Here is a 17,657-nt window from a genome sequence, read left to right on the forward strand (position 1 = left end):
AGAGTTTCTAGCAGACGAAGAGCTGAGGAACAATTCGAAAGCGACCGGTCGGCGTGATTATTGAAATTTTCTGTCAAATAATATCCAATTGTGTTTCGCCAAAATTAGATTTCTGTAAGCCACCGATGTCCAGTTTTAAGTTAGTCTCGAAAAATCATTTCTAAGACACTAAAAAAATGGCTAACTTGAATTTGAATCAATATTTACGTGAGGTAACACAGCGCGTCACAAACAGAATGCATTGTTTACACATCTTTAGTTGATTGTTTTTATTTAAACTATTTTAGATTCAATCTTCATGGCAATCTCGAAGTGGAACTGAAGTTTCAGTAAGAAATTCAAAATTAAATTTCTTGTAAAATCATGCTCATGCAATACTTCACGTCTTCTTATTTTGAAACCTTTAGGAACTCCTGTCATTCAATCACCCACATGTTATGAGCTCCAAACTTATTTTGGAGGGATTTGAAAAGTCTGTTGAAAGAATCGTGGAAGCTCCTTTTGATGAGATTGTTGTCCTTCATCTCAGGTATACAGTTGAACTTTCATCAATTTTAAATTTTGGTTTCAACTTTCAATTTTACCATCTAGATGCTTAAGCTATATCAACCAGCAAAAGTATTTAGAAGCATACTCTGAGCAAAGTGCTTTGGTACAGGCGTTTACAAAGCTCTTTCAGACACAGAAGGAAGACAACTGGGCTTTATTCATCATGTATGTCATAAGTTTAGATTTGCGTATGTTTGCAATCAAAGCAGACAAAGAATTGGCCAAAAAAGGAGCAGACAAACCAGGACAAACACTTGAAAAGGCTGCAGAGTGCCTCATGGGACTTTTTAGAGTGTGTGCTGCTGACAAGTAAGAAATAACATTTTGCGACTTATGTAGTAACTAGGTACTCATTCTTTTGTTTGAATTTACAGTCGGTCATCTGATGAAGATACAAAACGCTGGGGAATGCTGTATTTGGTCAACCAGCTGTTGAAAATCTACTTTAGAATAAACAAATTGCATCTTTGTAAGGCTCTTATTCGCGCAATTGATGCCTCCCAGTTCAAGGACCAGTTCTCCCTCAGCCAACAAGTGACTTACCGATACTATGTCGGCAGAAAGGCCATTTTCGAAAGTGATTTCAAAAGCGGTGAGCAGAGTAACATAAATTTCTAAAAGATAATCAATTCTTATATTTAATTTCGCATTTAGCTGAGAAATATTTATCCTACGCGTTTGAGCGGTGTCACAAGAACTGCCGCGCCAACAAACGACTGATTTTAATCTACCTGATTCCCGTCAAAATGCTTTTGGTATGACTTTCATTTGTTGTGTACACATAATGCGATGGAAAACGGAAGGAAGATGCTTAACGTATTACATTTCATTTAAAGGGTCATCTTCCTACAACCCAATTGCTGAGAAAGTATGACCTTCTACAGTTTAGCGAAGTGGTGCAAGCTGTTAGGGAGGGTAATCTCCGGAGACTCAACAATGCCCTTCTTCAACACGATGCCTTTTTCATTCGCTGCGGTGTTTATTTGATTCTTGAAAAGTTAAAAGTCACCACCTACAGAAACTTGTTTAAGAAAGTGTAAGGGATTTTATTGTTGGTGTTGAAAGATGAGCCGACATGATTTCTTTTGAATTTATAATTTTCAGAACTTTGCTCATGAAAACTCATCAAATCCCGATCGAAGCCTATCTTGAGGCCTTAAAATTCATGGGAGTTGAAGACATAGACTTGGACGAGACGCAATGTATAGTGTTACATAAATTAATGTGGCTTTTATAGAATTTGATCCATTTCTTTTTATAACGCAGGTATCATTGCAAACCTCATCTTTGAGAACAAAATCAAAGGGTACATTTCCAACAGCCACAACAAGCTGGTAATCAGCAAGCAGAATGCGTTCCCATCGCTGGCTGCTATCGTATAAGTTGGATCTAATATCTCTTACACACACCTGTTTTCGCGACTAATTGAAACAAAATAATAAATTTCTTATTGAACGAATTGTTTCTTGCTTCCTATTTTTGTATTAAGTAATAGTTTTAGCTGTTTTCTTGTTTCAAAGTCTTACATATTTGTGTTAGGTTTCACCTGACTACGCTATTCTACACCAAAACTGAGTGAATCTCAGGTAAATATTCAAATTTGTTTGTGACGATATTCAACGGTTTTTTCCCCCTAAATCTTAAGGATGATATCTTTTAATTGACTTGTCCAATCGTGGCCCTTTAGGAAGACGTGTCGGGGTGTACAAATTTCGGTATCCATTTTTAATCTCTCCACTCTATGGTGTGTCGACTTGTCCAATCCTGCCGCTTCACAGGCCTCGGGGAATTTCGCCGGTGATGCCGTAGCTAGACAAACGAATACCTGTTTTCCCCTACAAACCAATAAAGGTGACCGGAAGAAACTCATTAAACCGGATCAAGTACATGGGGAGAGAACAAAAATAAATACTCACCTCTGATCTACGTTGAAACAGTAGGAGACTGCCGTTGCAGTGTGGGGACAAATAACATAATTGTATTTGCTATGGCAAAGTTGCATGGCCTGAACGATGTCGCTATCACTCACGGACACAGACTGTACTATAACTTCCTGGATTGCGCTCAAAATCTCCGCTGAAAGTGTCACCTTTCCGCTTTGTTCAAAATCCTCCATGACATTTCGAACGGCCAGGGCATCGCCGTGAGTTGCAAAATACAACACCCTTTCAATATTGTAAGGCGCCTATCATTTTTTAAAAGAAAATTTCAATAACCAAAATGTATTAAAATTCAGGATGGAATTACTTGAATATCCATCGCCGGTGCTAAGGAAGCGGCCACGTCGGGCGCCGGACTATAATCTCCATTTTGAAATGTCCGTGCTAAAATATCATTTGAATTCACCGTGGCGACCAGCTTGATTGGAAAACCCATTTCACGAGCAAGGAATCCAGCTAAAAAAAAAACAAAAGGAAACAAAACAATACAGTCTGGCTACATTTGGAAAACAAAAAGAAATGTTCTAAATCCAAACCGGCCAAATTCCCTGCCGCTCCAGTTGGCACTACGATGCAAATCTCATCGCCAATGTTGGGACAGCACTGAAGGTATATGTAAACATAGTGAGCGGCTTGAAGGAGAACTCGGCCCCATTGTATGCTGTTGAAAGAGCCCAGACTGTTGGCCGCTGAAAAGTGTTGGTCTTGGAAACATTCTTTGATGGGTTGGTCCAGATCGTCCGAACTCCCCTCAACTTTTGAAAAAAATGAAAGAAAGAAAAAATAAGGAATATCCGGATTAATATTTGATCATATTTATGTTTCTCTTGTTACCCGAACAAATGTGTACGTTTGGCGCTTTGACAGTCAGCATTTGAAGCTCTTGGATTTTCGATACCCGATTTAATGGATATAGTAGAACCAAGTCTACTCTTTCTAGGTTGGCGACACTGTGAGCGGCAGCGGGACCTGTATCGCCAGACGTTCCTACCAAAATTTTAACCCGTTTGTCTTGGCCCTTTAAAGAAATAAGAAATGTATTTAAATTTTGATGCATAATTATTTATAGTACTACCTTTTTCTTCAAGAAAATTTCCAAAAGTTTGGCAAGTACAGCTAGAGATAAATCTTTAAATGCCAAGGTGGGTCCTTGAAAGAGCTCAGCAATACACATTTTGTCATCTAACTTTTCAAGGTGTACAACCGTTTCGGGATATTCGAAATCTTTGTACGCTGAGGCAACGACTCCTATTTATAGCGACATTTTAAATGTATAATGCATTTTACACAACAAATGAAAAACAAAATAATATTTGTCACCTTCAATTTCTCTATCTGTAAGCTCATCTTCTGAAGTGAACAGTCTAAGGATTTTTTGAACAATGCCTGGGTATTTCAAGTCTTTCCAAGAATGAAATTCATTTTTTGATATTGTTGGAATATGATCACACACATAGAGTCCTCCATCTTTGGCATAGCCTTAAAAATCATACAGAAATAATAAGATAAATTTGTTAAAAATATGTCGAGCTCTAAATACCTGGTGAGAATAAAACTTGTTCAAATGAATAGAGATCACTGGTACCACTTGAAGATCTAGTGCTCCTGTATTTCATTTTCACCCTTAGGTTTGATAGGCACAAGGACAGTTATAGTAAGAAGATGTCTAGAAAGTGCCTAGTCGTCAAGGCAATATGTGTTTGGGCGTGGCACATCATTTAGAATTTGTAATCTAATCTCCGACAGCCGCCGGCATTATTAGATCTAACAAGTCACAAGCTAATATTATAGACAAACTGAAAAAAAAACACTATCACGAGCGATTGGATTGGACTATCCAGCAGTATTCATTTGCATAACTGCTGTGTAATTTTCGTATTCCAATGTTTATGTTGCTGCGCTAATACATATATTTATCAGCGTGTGAGAAATAAAAGCAGCTCTGATAAAAGTTTAATTTTCTGTCTGAGATCAAAGAACAAACGGAAATGATGTGATCTGATAATTATAACACCAGGACATTTTGTTGTTTTTATTTGCTTGTAGATTTAGCGAACTAATCACGAAACAGTCACGCACGGATCACGCTGTTTGTCAATGGACGCCCCTATCAACAGATGACGTTGGTCTTTTTTGTGAAAGTGCAATTGTGCAAGACCCTTGCAATTATAAAACATGTTCAATTTCGGTTACACTTGGAATAATAAATTTAAATATTCGCCCTATTTACTGCTTTGGTCAAGGTTGATATAGTCTCGAGGTTGATTTTATATCATCAAGTTATTGCGAGATAAAGTTTTCTCGTCCGTTGACAATAAGTGAACAATGTCTCAGGGACGTGGACGTTGCACCCCCAATACACAAGTGCATTACGATTCAAAGTGCCCAAGTGGTGTAATAAAGGGGGCAGGGCCACAAGGTGAATTGACAACAGGATTTCAGCCATCATGTCTTCAATGGCGAATAATAATCGATATTTAAAGGGAAAAATAATACATAAGAAATTATTGAATTTTCATAACGTCTAAAAGATGCTGGCCATGAAAAAAGATTGTTGTGAAGTCAAATCAAATGGAAATAGCCGTTGGCCCGAAGAGTTTTTGGCTGAAAACACGACACAGAAAAGAAATCTAGATATGAAAGGGTGAATCACCTATACCCCTTTTGCTGGCCTTTGGGATTCATATTTTTAAAGGTTATTGGCGAAAGGAGCACGGTACATAATGCCCAGTTGGCCAGGCAGCAGCACACACAAAACCCCCAACTGAACTCACCTCACTCAGGTATACGAAACAGTTAGGATTTCCCTGGGAGATGGATTACACGGTGTGAAGGGACGTTACCATAGTTCACTAGCCCATTTGTATATTCAGTGCGACTCAAAATCAGAGTGGATTATTGGGAGACATTTGAAAAAAATATATCGATGAATACTGGGCACACACACGTCCCCCCTATCGCAATTAGGCCCCTTGGAGTGTGTGAATGATGGTCCAGTTGAATAGACCCGATTAACTAATCCATCAAGCATAACAAGGCTGTTCAACTAGGTCAACGGTTTCCTCGATGATGCCCTTTTCCTTCAAGATATAACCCCTTGCTTCTTTGTTATAGCACGCGTTTTTTCCTCCTCCTGTTGTGTGCCAAGTTTGTTTACTTCTTTCGTACACCTTTGCAGGTAGAAATCGTAAAAATTCCCGTCACCCGTGGACCCGCTATCGCAGTTTGCGAACAGCAAGGTGCTTTATCCTTGTTGTGATACATGGAGCGCGAGCGAGCCACCCTTTAAACGCTTAAAGTTATTCAACCGTCAGTTTATGCTTCACACACTTTTATTTTGTCAATACGTTTATAGCTCAGGATTAGTTTAGTTAATAAAAAAAAACAGCACCACATATCAATAAAATTAAAATTACATTTTAAAATTTTATTTAAAATTTTGATTTTAACGACATTTTATAAGACATCATTAAATAAATGTTTTTTAAAAACATTATTATTAAGAATATTAATTTCAAAAATTTTTATGTTAATAAAAACAAATAAAATTAGAAATCGAAATATTTATTTTTCAAATGTGAAAGTAGCCAAGTTATTGCAGCTGTTTCCTGTTTTGTTGTGACGAAATTTGAATTTTTGTGCGGCCGGCGGCCATGTTGTGACGCATTGGGTTTTGGCGGGTAATTTTCTATACCGCATTGCCGCAAGCGCTTCCCATCCCTCGTTGTGGGCGCCGCCATGACAGTTGTACCAAAACACACGTGAAAAGGAGGGGAGCTGGCGTCTGGCAACGCTGCATCCGTCTATTACAAAAAGAATGGAAGCCACTGAAACGGGCAGTCATTTTTGAAAGCTCCACACAACTGTCGTGACCAGTGTTCAGATCAAGTCGAACAGTCTCGCGTCGCATCATTTACGCGTTAGAAACTTTAACTTATTTTTTTTCTCAAAGAGGTGAAAACAAAGTTCACTTTAGTGTGTTTCAATTTCAAGAGTCTGTTCAACGCGTCATCATGGATCGCGATATTGAAATGGAAGAGAACCATTGCCGCATAGCACAGCGGTTGGAATTCCCATTGAGTGACGAAGAAGATTTGCATGAGGCATCCTCGACTACCGACCGGACTTCTAGCAACATTTCATCAGATCGTCTGGACTCATCTGGAAGTGATGAAGGCCTTGGAATGACCATTCGGATAACCAGTCCTAGAAAGCCAAGGTTTCTTCGAACCAGAGCCAGAGAATCCATGTCTCCCCCTTACAGTGGAGTCCGGGCTCTGAGGTTGTTTGATTCCCCGGCAACTCCCAAAACTCTCCTGGAAAACAGTTCAGCTATGATTACTCCAGTTCTAGCTACGCCTGCACCAAGGAACAGGATGAGGACCCTATTCAACATGAGTTCTGCAAAATCAACTGGTAAGAACCATACATCCAACATTGTGTTTATCTTTTCCCCGTTTTCTATGATTTCAAAAAATAACTTTATTGAATGTTTTCTTCTATAGATAAAAAAGACAACTTGGACACTCCACCTGCTGCCAATGTCAACCCATTTACACCAACTGGAATGCTGTTGACTAGCAAGAAGAGAACCAGATCTAAACGAAGTCTCAATGGGTAAGTTCTTTTGCTGCACTTCCCTTATTTCTTCATTTCTCTTTCACTCTGGGTTTCTTCTGTTTATATAATGGCTAACTTTAACGGAAAGCTTCGCTGAAAATACGTGCCGGATGGAAGATGTCCTTTTATAGACACACATTTTGCATCTATTAGCCTTAGCGATATATGGTGATGCGTTCGCAGTTGGGTGACTCATATATCCCAACCGGTTATCAGTAATTCAGTGGTTGTTGCATAACCCGAAGCGTTAGTTTGAATTTTCCTACCATGCAAAGTTTGAAAGTAAGACATTAATCCGGTTTTCCTTGAGATTCGGAGAAACATTTCTAAACCATCCCATTTCCCTCAATCTGTCAAGGACGCATAACATTTCGCAAGGTTGATTTTCTGGTTATGCAGTTACAACGTATTTTTTGGTGAAATTTCCGTAGACTCTAAAGAAAGTGCAGTTTTGACTTGACAGCCCAGGTTAAGATGGGGGGGGGGGACTCTTAAATTGTGTGCAACGTGATATGTTTATTGGGAACAATAGAGGGATTTGTCCCTCGTTTTTTTCCTCCCAAGCCTTTTGAGTTGAAATGGCAGGGGTGGGTGGAGTAAGCCTTCGTTTCAATTATCTTGTTCTACCGGGTTCCAAGACTTCGAAAAATGAAAACATGTTTTTTTTCCCCATAAAATCTAATTTAATCTATTTGCTGTGACAGGTCGTTAGTGAATTCCTTTGACGAAGAGGTCCATGAAGCAACCGATGAATCAGACGAAGAATTGCCCCCGAAAAGGATTGCTCTGCATCAAACTAGTGTCCCCAGATACCACAAGGTACAGTAAAATTCCCAAGGAGATTTGGGTACACAACCCCTTTTTCCGTGTGCCACGTCGAACCACATGGATCTAACCCTTTTTTTTTATTCCTAAAAAACATTAGGAATTCCATGAGATCTGCCTGATTGGAAAAGGAGAATTCGGTTCAGTGCACAAATGCCTTAACAGGCTCGATGGATGCACCTATGCCGTCAAGAAAAGTTTGATGCCAGTAGCTGGATCCCCGAATGAGTAAGCATCAAGGAATGTCCTACCTTTAAGCCAATAATTAACATTTGTTTTCTTCTCTTTTTTTAGACGATCTGCTCTTAACGAAGTATGGGCTCACGCAGTCCTTGGCCAGCACCCTCATGTTGTTCGCTATTATTCGGCCTGGGCTGAAAATGGTCACATGATCATTCAGAACGAATTCTGCAATTCTGGCACCCTCGAAGAATTGATTCGCACTAATCAGCAAAACAATGTCATAGTCAATGAACCGCAATTAAAATCGACATTGTTGCAGGTTGGTTTTATTCTTTTCTATCCATTTCTGGCAGTAGTTAATTTATGTCTTGTTATTTTTCTTTTAGATTGCAGAAGGATTACATTACATTCATTCCAAACAGTTGGCCCATATGGATATCAAGCCGGGTAACATTTTTATCTGCCGTGAGAATATCGACGACTGCTCGGTTCACCACGACAGTGACGATGGATTTGACGAACTTGATGACGATTACGGATCCGTGACGTATAAAATTGGAGATTTGGGTCACGTGACGTCGGTTGTGCAGCCAATCGTGGAAGAAGGCGATTGCCGTTACTTGCCCGTCGAAATCCTACAGGAAAATTACGACAATCTAGCCAAAGCTGATATCTTTTCCCTGGGTCTTACAATCTACGAGGTAATAATCCACTATCGAATCATCTCTTTTCAGTTCATTACTTAACTGTTTCCTTGTTGTTGTCCTCGTTAGATGGCTGGCGGTGGTCAACTACCAAAGAATGGTGACGAGTGGCACGCGATCCGACAGGGCCGTTTGCCATATAACGGCCGGTACTCTATCGAGCTACACAATCTTCTGGAGTTGATGATCCACCCCGACCCGACCTTAAGGCCGTCGACCCAAGTGTTGACACAGCACCCCGTTTTAGGGCCAAACGGTGCCAAGTCTAAAGACCAACTAAGTCGTGAACTGAATGCCGAACGACTAAAGAACCGACAACTCTCCGAGAAACTTCAAGGTACGTCAACTTGATGTCTGCTATTTCGATTTATCGAAACATTCATTAATATTTTACTTTTTTGGTGTTAACAGAAGCCGCTCGTCATATTCAAAATTTAATGCCGCTATCGAGGTTTTCTCTTGAGGAAGTGCCAGCTCCGAAAATGCCTAAGCTCCAAATGAACGAACCTTGTGCAAGACGACTCTTGTTAGGTCGGAAGATGAACAGAAGTCTAAGCAATGCTGACTTCTAAAAAAAAAGATAATTAAAAGCAAACAAAAACATAAAGAAAAAAAAAACAAAGAAAATATTATAACGACTTCTACTACGTACATATTTCGCCAACGTGAAAAGCTGAACGTTTATGCATTGGAAAAATTTCAATCGTCATTTTCATTTTTAAGAGATTTTTAAAATATCAAAATTTGAATGTTGAAATAGAGAACAAAAGATACTAGCCTTTTTAAGCCCCGCCCCTTCGCACGGAAAGAGTCTTGAGAAAAAGTTGGAATTGGAGTGCCTTGTGTGTTAATTTGGTTCGCGCTGTGATTTGCTTGTCGTTAATCAGAATCTATATTTCTTATTTGAGTCCTAAGTGGGACCATCCCACTTTTTTCCCCCTTATTTTTGCTAGAGCACTGCTAAAAAGTATGGGCATCTTTTCACATTTCATTCCGTTTTTTTTTTGTACGTGTGCGTGCCTGTGTGAATGTTTCGTCTAAATAACCCCCACGCCCTGTCTCTCTGGGTCTGTGTTAATTTTTTTCCCTACCTGTCTTCAGCTGTGTTTCATGTCGATTGTATTGTAAAGAACAGGGGAGTTTTATTACACGACTTATTATTGCCTGGAAAATTAAAACCGTTTTTTTTTGGCTACCTTGAAAAAAGGTCGTCTTCATGGTGATAAAGGTTTGAATGGAGGGTGGGGGTGGAGGGGGGCTGGGGTGGTTTTCAAGGGCAGTCAAAGTGTGACCGTACCACTGAACATGGTTGAGACAAGTAAAATGTGAGATTAAAATTGCCCCGCAAAACGTTTGACGTCATAGCTGCGTGGAAGGACGACCCTCAAGGATTGATAACCGTGAAAGCTTGGATTTCATGGTTATGTTTCATGGTTACATATCGAATTCCCTTATCTAGCGTAAACAGGTGCTCAGGTAGGTCACCGAAATTTCTCTCGAACAATCACATAATATGTGTAACCGTCGAACTTTTTAAAATAATAAGTGCAACGATAAAATTAGCCTATGGAGTCGACACGCATGACTTTCGAAATTTTCGTTACTGGTACAGGTACGTACCCGTTTGGCCTTCATGTTTTTTAAAAAGTAGTTTTCTGGACTTTCCTAGATTTTTTCTTTGCTCGAATGCTTAGCCAACCGACAAGTTCAGACACGACAAGCGTGTAGAAGCTTCAGGGTGGATTAAACCGGTTTGGCAAATTCTGTAACGAACTGTTTGTATGACTGAGATTTCTCCCCACATTTTGCAGGTGCATAAAAGTATACCAAAATTAAATACTCTACTTTCGTTTGCGTTCTCCTAACCTTGTAATGCTTCCTTTACTTCCAAGATTGACTTTTAATTAGCTCCCGCAGGGATTTCTTTGGAAGCAACCGTGGTTTTAAGTCCAGCTTGTTATTCAGATTTGTGAAGCCATTCTTTTATGAGCTGAACCGTTGGGTGTTAATGCGAACCTAAAACAACAGGATCACAAATTTCTGGAAATCATTGAAATCTCTGCCGTCCTGTAAATTCAATTCTAGCACAATAATTTTTTGAAACAAAACATTGCCGTTGATAACCTTTATTTGGTTAATGCGTCACGAAAACAGTTCATACTTCATTATTTGTCAAGAATGAAATCATTATTTTCTAGACAGTGTAGAATTTCCATTTAGTTACTTTCCTCCTCATTGTCTTCTGTTTGAAAATACGAAACAAAAATAATTTTTTTGAATAGAAATTTTCAATCCGTTAAGATAAATTACCTTCGTCATCATCTCCTTCTTCCTGACCCTCTTCATCTTCACTTTCCTCTTCCTCCCCTTCTTCTTCTCCCTCCTCTTCGCCTTCTTCATCTAATTCATCCTCTTCTTCTCCACTGGCTTCTTCATCACTTTCCATTTCTTCGTCTTCGTTTTCAACCTTCCTTTTCTTGCTTGGAGGTCCCTAAATGATGGCGAAAAATTTTAAGATGCAACTAATGAAATATTCGATGGAACCTGACTACCTCTTTGATGTCGGTTTCAGGCAGTTTGGCTTTGATTTCGCCTAAATCGGGAAGTTCCTGTAACAAATCCGAGTATGCTGGGAAAACGTATACTTTTTTCCCGGCAATTTTTAAATCGGTAGAACTTAATATTTCGGCTGTCCGCTCCGCGGTGTCGAAACCAAGATAAGCATGACTAAATAAAATATCGTGGAATTAAAATTTGTCTATAAAGAAGGGATTAATATTTTACCAAAACTTGGAGGCAGGGAATGTCTTTTTGTAAATAACCACAGCATTGGCATCAGGAAACTGAGAGATAATATCAAAACAAGAGACATTTTTCGGAACATCTCTTAGTACAACCCTTAAATAAAATAAGGCGATTAGTACTTGAAATAAAATGGTAAAACTTGTGAACAAATTAAGTAATTGAGTATAACTCACTTGTCTTGTGGTACTTTGTTATAGGATGATCGAAGATAACCCACATCCGCAGACCGTAAGCTATTTTCACCTATCTTTGTCTTCAATTTCTCAGCTGCACTCTCTGCTTCCTTACGAGTTGCAAAACGCAAAATGCCGCTGTTGGGAAGATATCAAATTTTTTTTATTACTTTACATCTTGAGTAGGTAGCAGTTAAATTACCTGTAAACTGGAAAAATTGCTTCAATGGTGGTGTCAAGCTTTTTCACAGCTTCTTCATCATAATTTTTTTTAAACATCAAATATACTAAACTATAATAGAAGCAATTTATAAAATGTAAGTGGAAATGAAGTTAGTCATTTAAATATGGAGTTCAAAACAAATAAGTCAAACTCACAAATTTCCAGGTACATTTTTTCCTGCCTTTGGGTTACTCCCTTCAGGTAAGCTCTGAACTTGACTGAAGTGTTTCTTCAATTTCCCAGCTGCAATCTTGGCTTCTTCTAGTGTTGCAAATTGCAACGCACATCTGTTAAGTAAATTGATTATGATACCAGAAAGTCTTGATAAAAATGCCTTGAATTGCCTTCTTTTATCTATGAAGAGGTCAACTTCCTTAATGCTGTCATCAAGCTTTTTAACAGTCTCTTCATCAACAGCTTCACTAAACTTAAGGAAAACATTGCAGGCATCTGAGGCTTTACGCTGTAAAAAAAAAATTAATAATACATTAATACCTGAAAAATAAAATAAAATTACACACCTGAGATTTTATTGATTTCAGTCCCCTTTGGTTTGTGAATTGAACATTTTCATGGGCGTCAAGGATAGCCCTAGCAGCATCAAGTGATTCCATGTCTTTGAACAAGATGATCTTTTGATTTTCCTTCTCATTCGGTGGTGTATGAACTGAATGAAATCCTGGTAGCTTTTCGAGTTCATCAATAATAACTGGAGTTTTCTTGAAGGCAACATAGATCTGCAATCCTAATTCAATTTCTGATTCTTTCTGATCAACTATTTTGTCTTTGCCTTGACTGATTTTTTGCCTTCGACTATGTCTTCTACTCTTGGAGGAAGCAGGTGTTCCTCTTCCACGACCACCTCTTGGGCTACCTCTATGGCCAGAATTGCTCGAGTCAGCCAAGCTTCCACGACGACCCCTGCCATTTCCTCTTAAATTTCCCTTTGCACCTCTGGAACCACCTGTTTTTCCACGATCTCCTCCACCTCGGCCTCGGCCACCACCACGAATTCCTCCACGATCTCCACCTCGGCCTCTACCACGAGTAACAGACATATTCTAGGGAATGAATACATTGATTAGTAAATAAAATAAAATAAAAACATTTAAGTCAATCTCAATTTGGTCAAAACTAATATACAAGAATAATAGTTGAAGACTTCGAGCGGTGTATACCACGTGTGGAAGGCTGGAAAACAGAAAATTCTAAAAACAAAATAAGGTTTGTCAACTACGTTCGTCTGCTTGAGCATTATGAGCAATCTGCAGTAGGCTACAACCTTTTAAATTTCTATTTACAAAAATGTTTTTCGTCTATTTCAAAATTTAATTCAAAATGGAAATCAATCAATAAAAGTAATTAATTTTTTAAAGAAAATGAAACCATTATTACGTATTCTAGCAGACCAATATCAAGTAGGAAGTAGGTCTTTTAGAGAGCAGAGTCAGCAGACCTTACCGGCACCAGAGCAATAGATCCCTGGTCGGTTCACGGCTGTGTTGGCTTCCCCATCTCGATTTTAGGGTAAACGTAAGCCGATTTTCAGGGGGTTTTAGGGCGGGGCCTGTCAGAATTGTGAAGTGGAAACTTTAAAAAGAGCCATCTAGGCTCTCAAAAGTAGCTGGACGTTGTAGCTGACACACTCACTAGAGGCGCTTTTTAAAGTTTCCAAATCGGCTTACGTTTACCCTAAAATCGAGATGGGGAAGCCAACACAGCCGTGAACCGACCAGGGATCTATTGCTCTGCCGGCACAGATAAAGACCACGCGGTTTTTAATTTTTATCTGCGTTACCGGTAAAGCAAAATTTGCAGCTAAATTAACCATGGAATTAACTATTGGTTACCAACACCTGCTAACACCAGATCGGAGAGCGCACCCACTAAGGCTACTACGATTGTACGATACGTTGATCACTAGTCGAGAACTCGCACGACTTTTAGCTCTGCGGAACCGCAGCAAAAAAGCCTTTTTCCGTTTTCTTTCCAGATATTTTTTGGCCTTCATGTAAAAAAAAGAGTAGTCTTTTCAATTCTAACTATGGGGTGCAAGGGGGACAAAATGGTTTGGCAAATTCAATGATTCGTGAAATGTGTGTATGACTGAGACTTCTCCTTAAGGTGAACAAAAATATATGGGCCTACCAAAATTGAGTACACAAACAATTTTGTTTGCGTTCTCCTAACTTCCCAAGATTGACTTTAGATACCCCCCCCCCACAGGGGTTTCTTTGAAGAACTGTGGTTTAACTCAAGCTTGTGTAAGTAATACAAATTTGCGAAGTCTCACTTTTTTTTGGCTGAAACCGTTTTATAGAGCTAATCGTTTAAATTCTATTGTGAACCCCCAAAACCCAGGCAATCAAATTTCTGAAAAACGCCATTCTGTAACTTCAATTCTATCACAACAATTTTTTTTTTAAATTCGAGATAGGAAAAATTGTCAAACATCATCGTTGATAACCTTTATTTGGTTAATGCGTCACGAAAACAGTTCATACTTCATTATTTGTCAAGAATGAAATCATTAATTTCTAGACAGTGTAGAATTTCCATTTAGTCACTTTCCTCATCATCGTCTTCTGTTAAAAAAAAACGAAACAAAAATAAATTTTTTGAATGGAAATTTTCAGTCCTTTAAGACAAATTACCTTCGTCATCAATCTCATCATCTCCTTCTTCCTGACCCTCTTCATCTTCACTTTCCTCTTCCTCCCCTTCTTCTTCTTCTTCTCCCTCCTCTTCGCCTTCTTCGTCTAATTCATCCTCTTCTTCTCCACTGGCTTCTTCATCACTTTCCATTTCTTCGTCTTCGTTTTCAACCTTCCTTTTCTTGCTTGGAGGTCCCTAAATGATGGCGAAAAATTTTAAGATGACACTAATGAAATATTCGATGGAACCTGACTACCTCTTTGATGTCGGTTTCAGGCAGTTTGGCTTTGATTTCGCCTAAATCGGGAAGTTCCTGTAATAAATCCGAGTATGCTGGGAAAACGTATACTTTTTTCCCGGCAATTTTTAAATCGGTAGAACTTAATATTTCTGCTGCCCGCTCCGCGTTGTCGAAACCAAGATAAGCATGACTAAATAATAAATCGTGATATTAGAATTTGCTGATAAAACAAGAAAATATCAATGCCATACCAAAACTTGGAGGCAGGGAAAGTATTTTTGTAAATAACCACAGCATTGGCATCAGGGAACTGAGAGACGAAATCTTTAAGAGAGGCCTCTTTCGGAACATCTCTTAGTACAACCCTTAAAAGAATAATAATGAGAATAGTTAACAAAATAATTGTGAAACATGTAAACAAACTAATTGTAACTCACTTGTCTTGTGGTACACTATTAGCTGCCTTTGATGGCAGACTATACACATCCACAAGTCGTAGGCCGTTTTCACCAATCTTTGTCTTTATTTTCTCGGCTGCACTCTCTGCTTCCTCACGAGTTGCAAAACGCACATTGCAGCTGTTGGGGAAAACAAGTTTTGTTTTTAAATGCTTTAAACCTTGACTAAGTTGCTTTCAAATACCTGTGAACTGGAAGAATTGCTTCAATGGTGGTGTCAAGCTTTTTCACAGCTTTTTCATCATAAGGTTCGTTGAACTTCAGATAAACTTGGCAAATAGAAGCTCTTGATAATAAAAGGGGGAATTAAATTAGTCAAATAATTTTGGAATCAAAAGAAATAAATTTTGAAGTCAAACTCACAAATTTTCGGGAACATCATCTTCTGTCTTCGGCTTATAAACATCCACTTGAAGTAAGCTCTGAATTTGACTCAAATGTCTCTTCAATTTGCCAGCTGCAATTTTGGCTTCTTTGAGTGTTGCAAATTGCAGTGCACAGCTGTTAATTAAATTGATTATGATACCAGAAAGTCTTGAGAAAATGCCTTAAAATTGCCTATTTTTTTCTATGAAGAGGGCAACTTCTTTAATGTTGTCATCAAGTTTTTTAACAGCCTCTTCGGTAACAGCTTCACTAAAACTGAGGTAAACTTTGCAGGCATCTGAGGCTTTACGCTGTAATGAAAAATTTTAATAAATGTGATGTCAAAAATGTAAAATGAAATATACTGATTTACCTGTTTTACAATTGATTTTAATCCCATTTGGTTTGTGGATTGAACATTTTCATGGGCGTCAAGGATTTCTCTAGCAGCATCAAGTGATTCCATGTCTTTGAACAAGATGATTTTCTCATTTTCCTTCTCATTAGGTGGTGCACGAACTGAATGAAATCCTGGTAGCTTTTCAAGTTCTTCGATAACAACTGGAGTTTTCTTGAAGGCAACATAGATTTGCAATCCCAATTTGATTTCAGATTCTTTCTGGTGAACTTTTTTTTCTTTGCCTGGACTGATGATTTGCTCTGGACTCTCTCTTCCATTGTTGGAGAAAGCAGGTGCTCCTCTTCCACGGCCACCTCTTGGGGCACCTCTATGACCGGAACTGCCTGAGTCAGCCCAGCTTCCACGAGCACCCCTGTCACCTCCAAAGTTTCCACGATCACTTCCTCTGAAACTTCCCCTTGAAACACCTCTGGAACCTCTGAAACCGCCTCTTTCTTCACGATCTCCTCCACCTCGGCCCCTGCTGCCGCCTCGAAATCCACCACGATCACCTCCGCGATCTCCACCACGTCCACGTCCTCTGCCTCGAAATCCTTCACGATCTCCACCGCCTCTACCTCTACTGCTTCCCCGAAATCCTTCACGATCTCCTCCACCTCGGCCTCGGCTACCACCACGAAATCCTCCACGGTCGCCACCACCTCTGCCTCTACCTCGAAATCCTCCTCGATCTCCACCACCACGGCCTCCGCCTCGAGAACCACCGCGATCTCCACCTCGGCCTCTACCACGTGAACCAAACATGTCCTAGGGAATAAATATACGTTCATAAGGAATTCGAATTTTGAAAAGGGACCTTTAAAGACTTACTGAATGTAGTCAATGGGTTAAGAAGTCTTCAATACTTTTAGTAATCGTCTAATCACACGAAAAATAATAGTTAAAACCTTTCACAGTCAATTGCCACGTGTGGACGCAGCAGAATCACTTTAAAGTATGTTTGTTGACTATGTTCGTCTGCTGGAGGAATCTGCAGTTGCCTACAATTTTTAAATCGAATTGCTGACAACACATTTTTTATTTTATCAAGAAATTTAATTGGAAATCCAACAAAAATGATTTAAAGTTTCTAAATAAATTAAAAGACTAATAAAAAAGAGTATTTTTACATTTAATGGTCGAAGAAAATATTCAAATTTTGTGCGTGCTTCGAATGTGTTTCGCTAGATGGCGTGGACCCACGAAAAACCAAAATTCGACCAAATTTGAATTCAACGTTTTTTGTGATTAACTTTCCATTTTAGCTGTATTATATCAGAGAAAAGAAATACATACATTCTACGTTACAGGTATATGGTAACAACATTCACTAGCAATCGTAAACATTTTCCACCCCGTTTTTCGCCCTCATTGCAACCATTGATTTATTTGATTATGATTCCTTTAAGTCAAAACCCTTTCCTTGCGTTCAGACAGCACGAATCTAAAAGCGAAAATCTTGGGCGCCCACTTGTGTCCTCGTTCAGGAGGACGGTTATCCGTTGCTTTTGGAGC

The 17,657-nt window shown here is 39.1% G+C and overlaps 5 protein-coding genes and 1 long non-coding RNA gene across 11 annotated transcripts; 3 read left to right on the forward strand and 3 right to left on the reverse strand.

The window, feature by feature from the left end:
• The first annotated feature begins 2 nt into the window (after positions 1-2).
• On the forward strand, positions 3-2,008 carry LOC124203007 (PCI domain-containing protein 2-like). Its single transcript, XM_046599574.1, has 9 exons — positions 3-212; positions 288-329; positions 408-529; positions 592-858; positions 924-1,141; positions 1,204-1,304; positions 1,386-1,585; positions 1,654-1,751; positions 1,816-2,008. The coding sequence occupies exons 1-9, from the start codon at positions 177-179 to the stop codon at positions 1,929-1,931; spliced, it is 1,200 nt and encodes a 399-aa protein (XP_046455530.1). The 5' UTR covers positions 3-176; the 3' UTR covers positions 1,932-2,008.
• A 170-nt stretch (positions 2,009-2,178) lies between these two features.
• On the reverse strand, positions 2,179-4,916 carry LOC124203006 (threonine synthase-like 2). The gene is made up of 8 exons (XM_046599573.1): positions 4,030-4,916; positions 3,810-3,968; positions 3,565-3,737; positions 3,324-3,507; positions 3,026-3,244; positions 2,797-2,945; positions 2,466-2,734; positions 2,179-2,384 (listed from the first exon to the last, which is right to left on the reverse strand). Exons 1-8 carry the CDS (start codon positions 4,103-4,105, stop codon positions 2,183-2,185), a joined length of 1,431 nt encoding a protein of 476 aa, XP_046455529.1. The 5' UTR covers positions 4,106-4,916; the 3' UTR covers positions 2,179-2,182.
• A 902-nt stretch (positions 4,917-5,818) lies between these two features.
• Positions 5,819-9,993, forward strand: LOC124203002 (wee1-like protein kinase). Of its 2 annotated transcripts, XM_046599568.1 has the most exons (9): positions 5,819-6,408; positions 6,483-6,905; positions 6,995-7,106; positions 7,814-7,928; positions 8,035-8,162; positions 8,229-8,436; positions 8,504-8,818; positions 8,891-9,158; positions 9,233-9,993. In XM_046599568.1, exons 2-9 carry the CDS (start codon positions 6,503-6,505, stop codon positions 9,391-9,393), a joined length of 1,710 nt encoding a protein of 569 aa, XP_046455524.1. In that variant the 5' UTR covers positions 5,819-6,408; positions 6,483-6,502; the 3' UTR covers positions 9,394-9,993. The 2 variants fall into 2 exon arrangements, with proteins under 2 accessions (XP_046455524.1, XP_046455523.1); XM_046599567.1 differs by having other exon boundaries at positions 6,266-6,905.
• A 282-nt stretch (positions 9,994-10,275) lies between these two features.
• On the forward strand, positions 10,276-11,937 carry LOC124203008. The gene is made up of 2 exons (XR_006878389.1): positions 10,276-10,433; positions 10,516-11,937. It is a non-coding gene; the product is annotated as an uncharacterized LOC124203008 (long non-coding RNA).
• LOC124203003 (neurofilament light polypeptide-like) lies at positions 10,936-13,521 on the reverse strand. 4 transcript variants are annotated; one of them, XM_046599571.1, is made up of 10 exons: positions 13,418-13,521; positions 12,544-13,083; positions 12,367-12,485; positions 12,178-12,309; positions 12,002-12,091; positions 11,800-11,937; positions 11,606-11,719; positions 11,374-11,548; positions 11,132-11,312; positions 10,936-11,063 (listed from the first exon to the last, which is right to left on the reverse strand). In XM_046599571.1, exons 2-10 carry the CDS (start codon positions 13,078-13,080, stop codon positions 11,038-11,040), a joined length of 1,512 nt encoding a protein of 503 aa, XP_046455527.1. In that variant the 5' UTR covers positions 13,081-13,083; positions 13,418-13,521; the 3' UTR covers positions 10,936-11,037. The 4 variants fall into 4 exon arrangements, with proteins under 4 accessions (XP_046455527.1, XP_046455526.1, XP_046455528.1 ...); XM_046599570.1 differs by lacking the exon at positions 13,418-13,521 and adding an exon at positions 13,201-13,317; XM_046599572.1 differs by lacking the exon at positions 13,418-13,521 and adding an exon at positions 13,166-13,280 and having other exon boundaries at positions 10,936-11,060.
• A 954-nt stretch (positions 13,522-14,475) lies between these two features.
• Positions 14,476-17,130, reverse strand: LOC124203001 (keratin, type I cytoskeletal 9-like). 2 transcript variants are annotated; one of them, XM_046599566.1, is made up of 10 exons: positions 16,974-17,130; positions 16,116-16,910; positions 15,935-16,053; positions 15,740-15,877; positions 15,561-15,662; positions 15,356-15,496; positions 15,170-15,283; positions 14,934-15,108; positions 14,677-14,872; positions 14,476-14,604 (listed from the first exon to the last, which is right to left on the reverse strand). In XM_046599566.1, the coding sequence occupies exons 2-10, from the start codon at positions 16,905-16,907 to the stop codon at positions 14,582-14,584; spliced, it is 1,800 nt and encodes a 599-aa protein (XP_046455522.1). In that variant the 5' UTR covers positions 16,908-16,910; positions 16,974-17,130; the 3' UTR covers positions 14,476-14,581. The 2 variants fall into 2 exon arrangements, with proteins under 2 accessions (XP_046455522.1, XP_046455521.1); XM_046599565.1 differs by having other exon boundaries at positions 14,476-14,607.
• Positions 17,131-17,657: the final 527 nt, after the last annotated feature.

The sequence above is a fragment of the Daphnia pulex genome, chromosome 9 (assembly GCF_021134715.1).
Source record: "Daphnia pulex isolate KAP4 chromosome 9, ASM2113471v1".
Classification (NCBI taxonomy): domain Eukaryota; kingdom Metazoa; phylum Arthropoda; class Branchiopoda; order Diplostraca; family Daphniidae; genus Daphnia; species Daphnia pulex.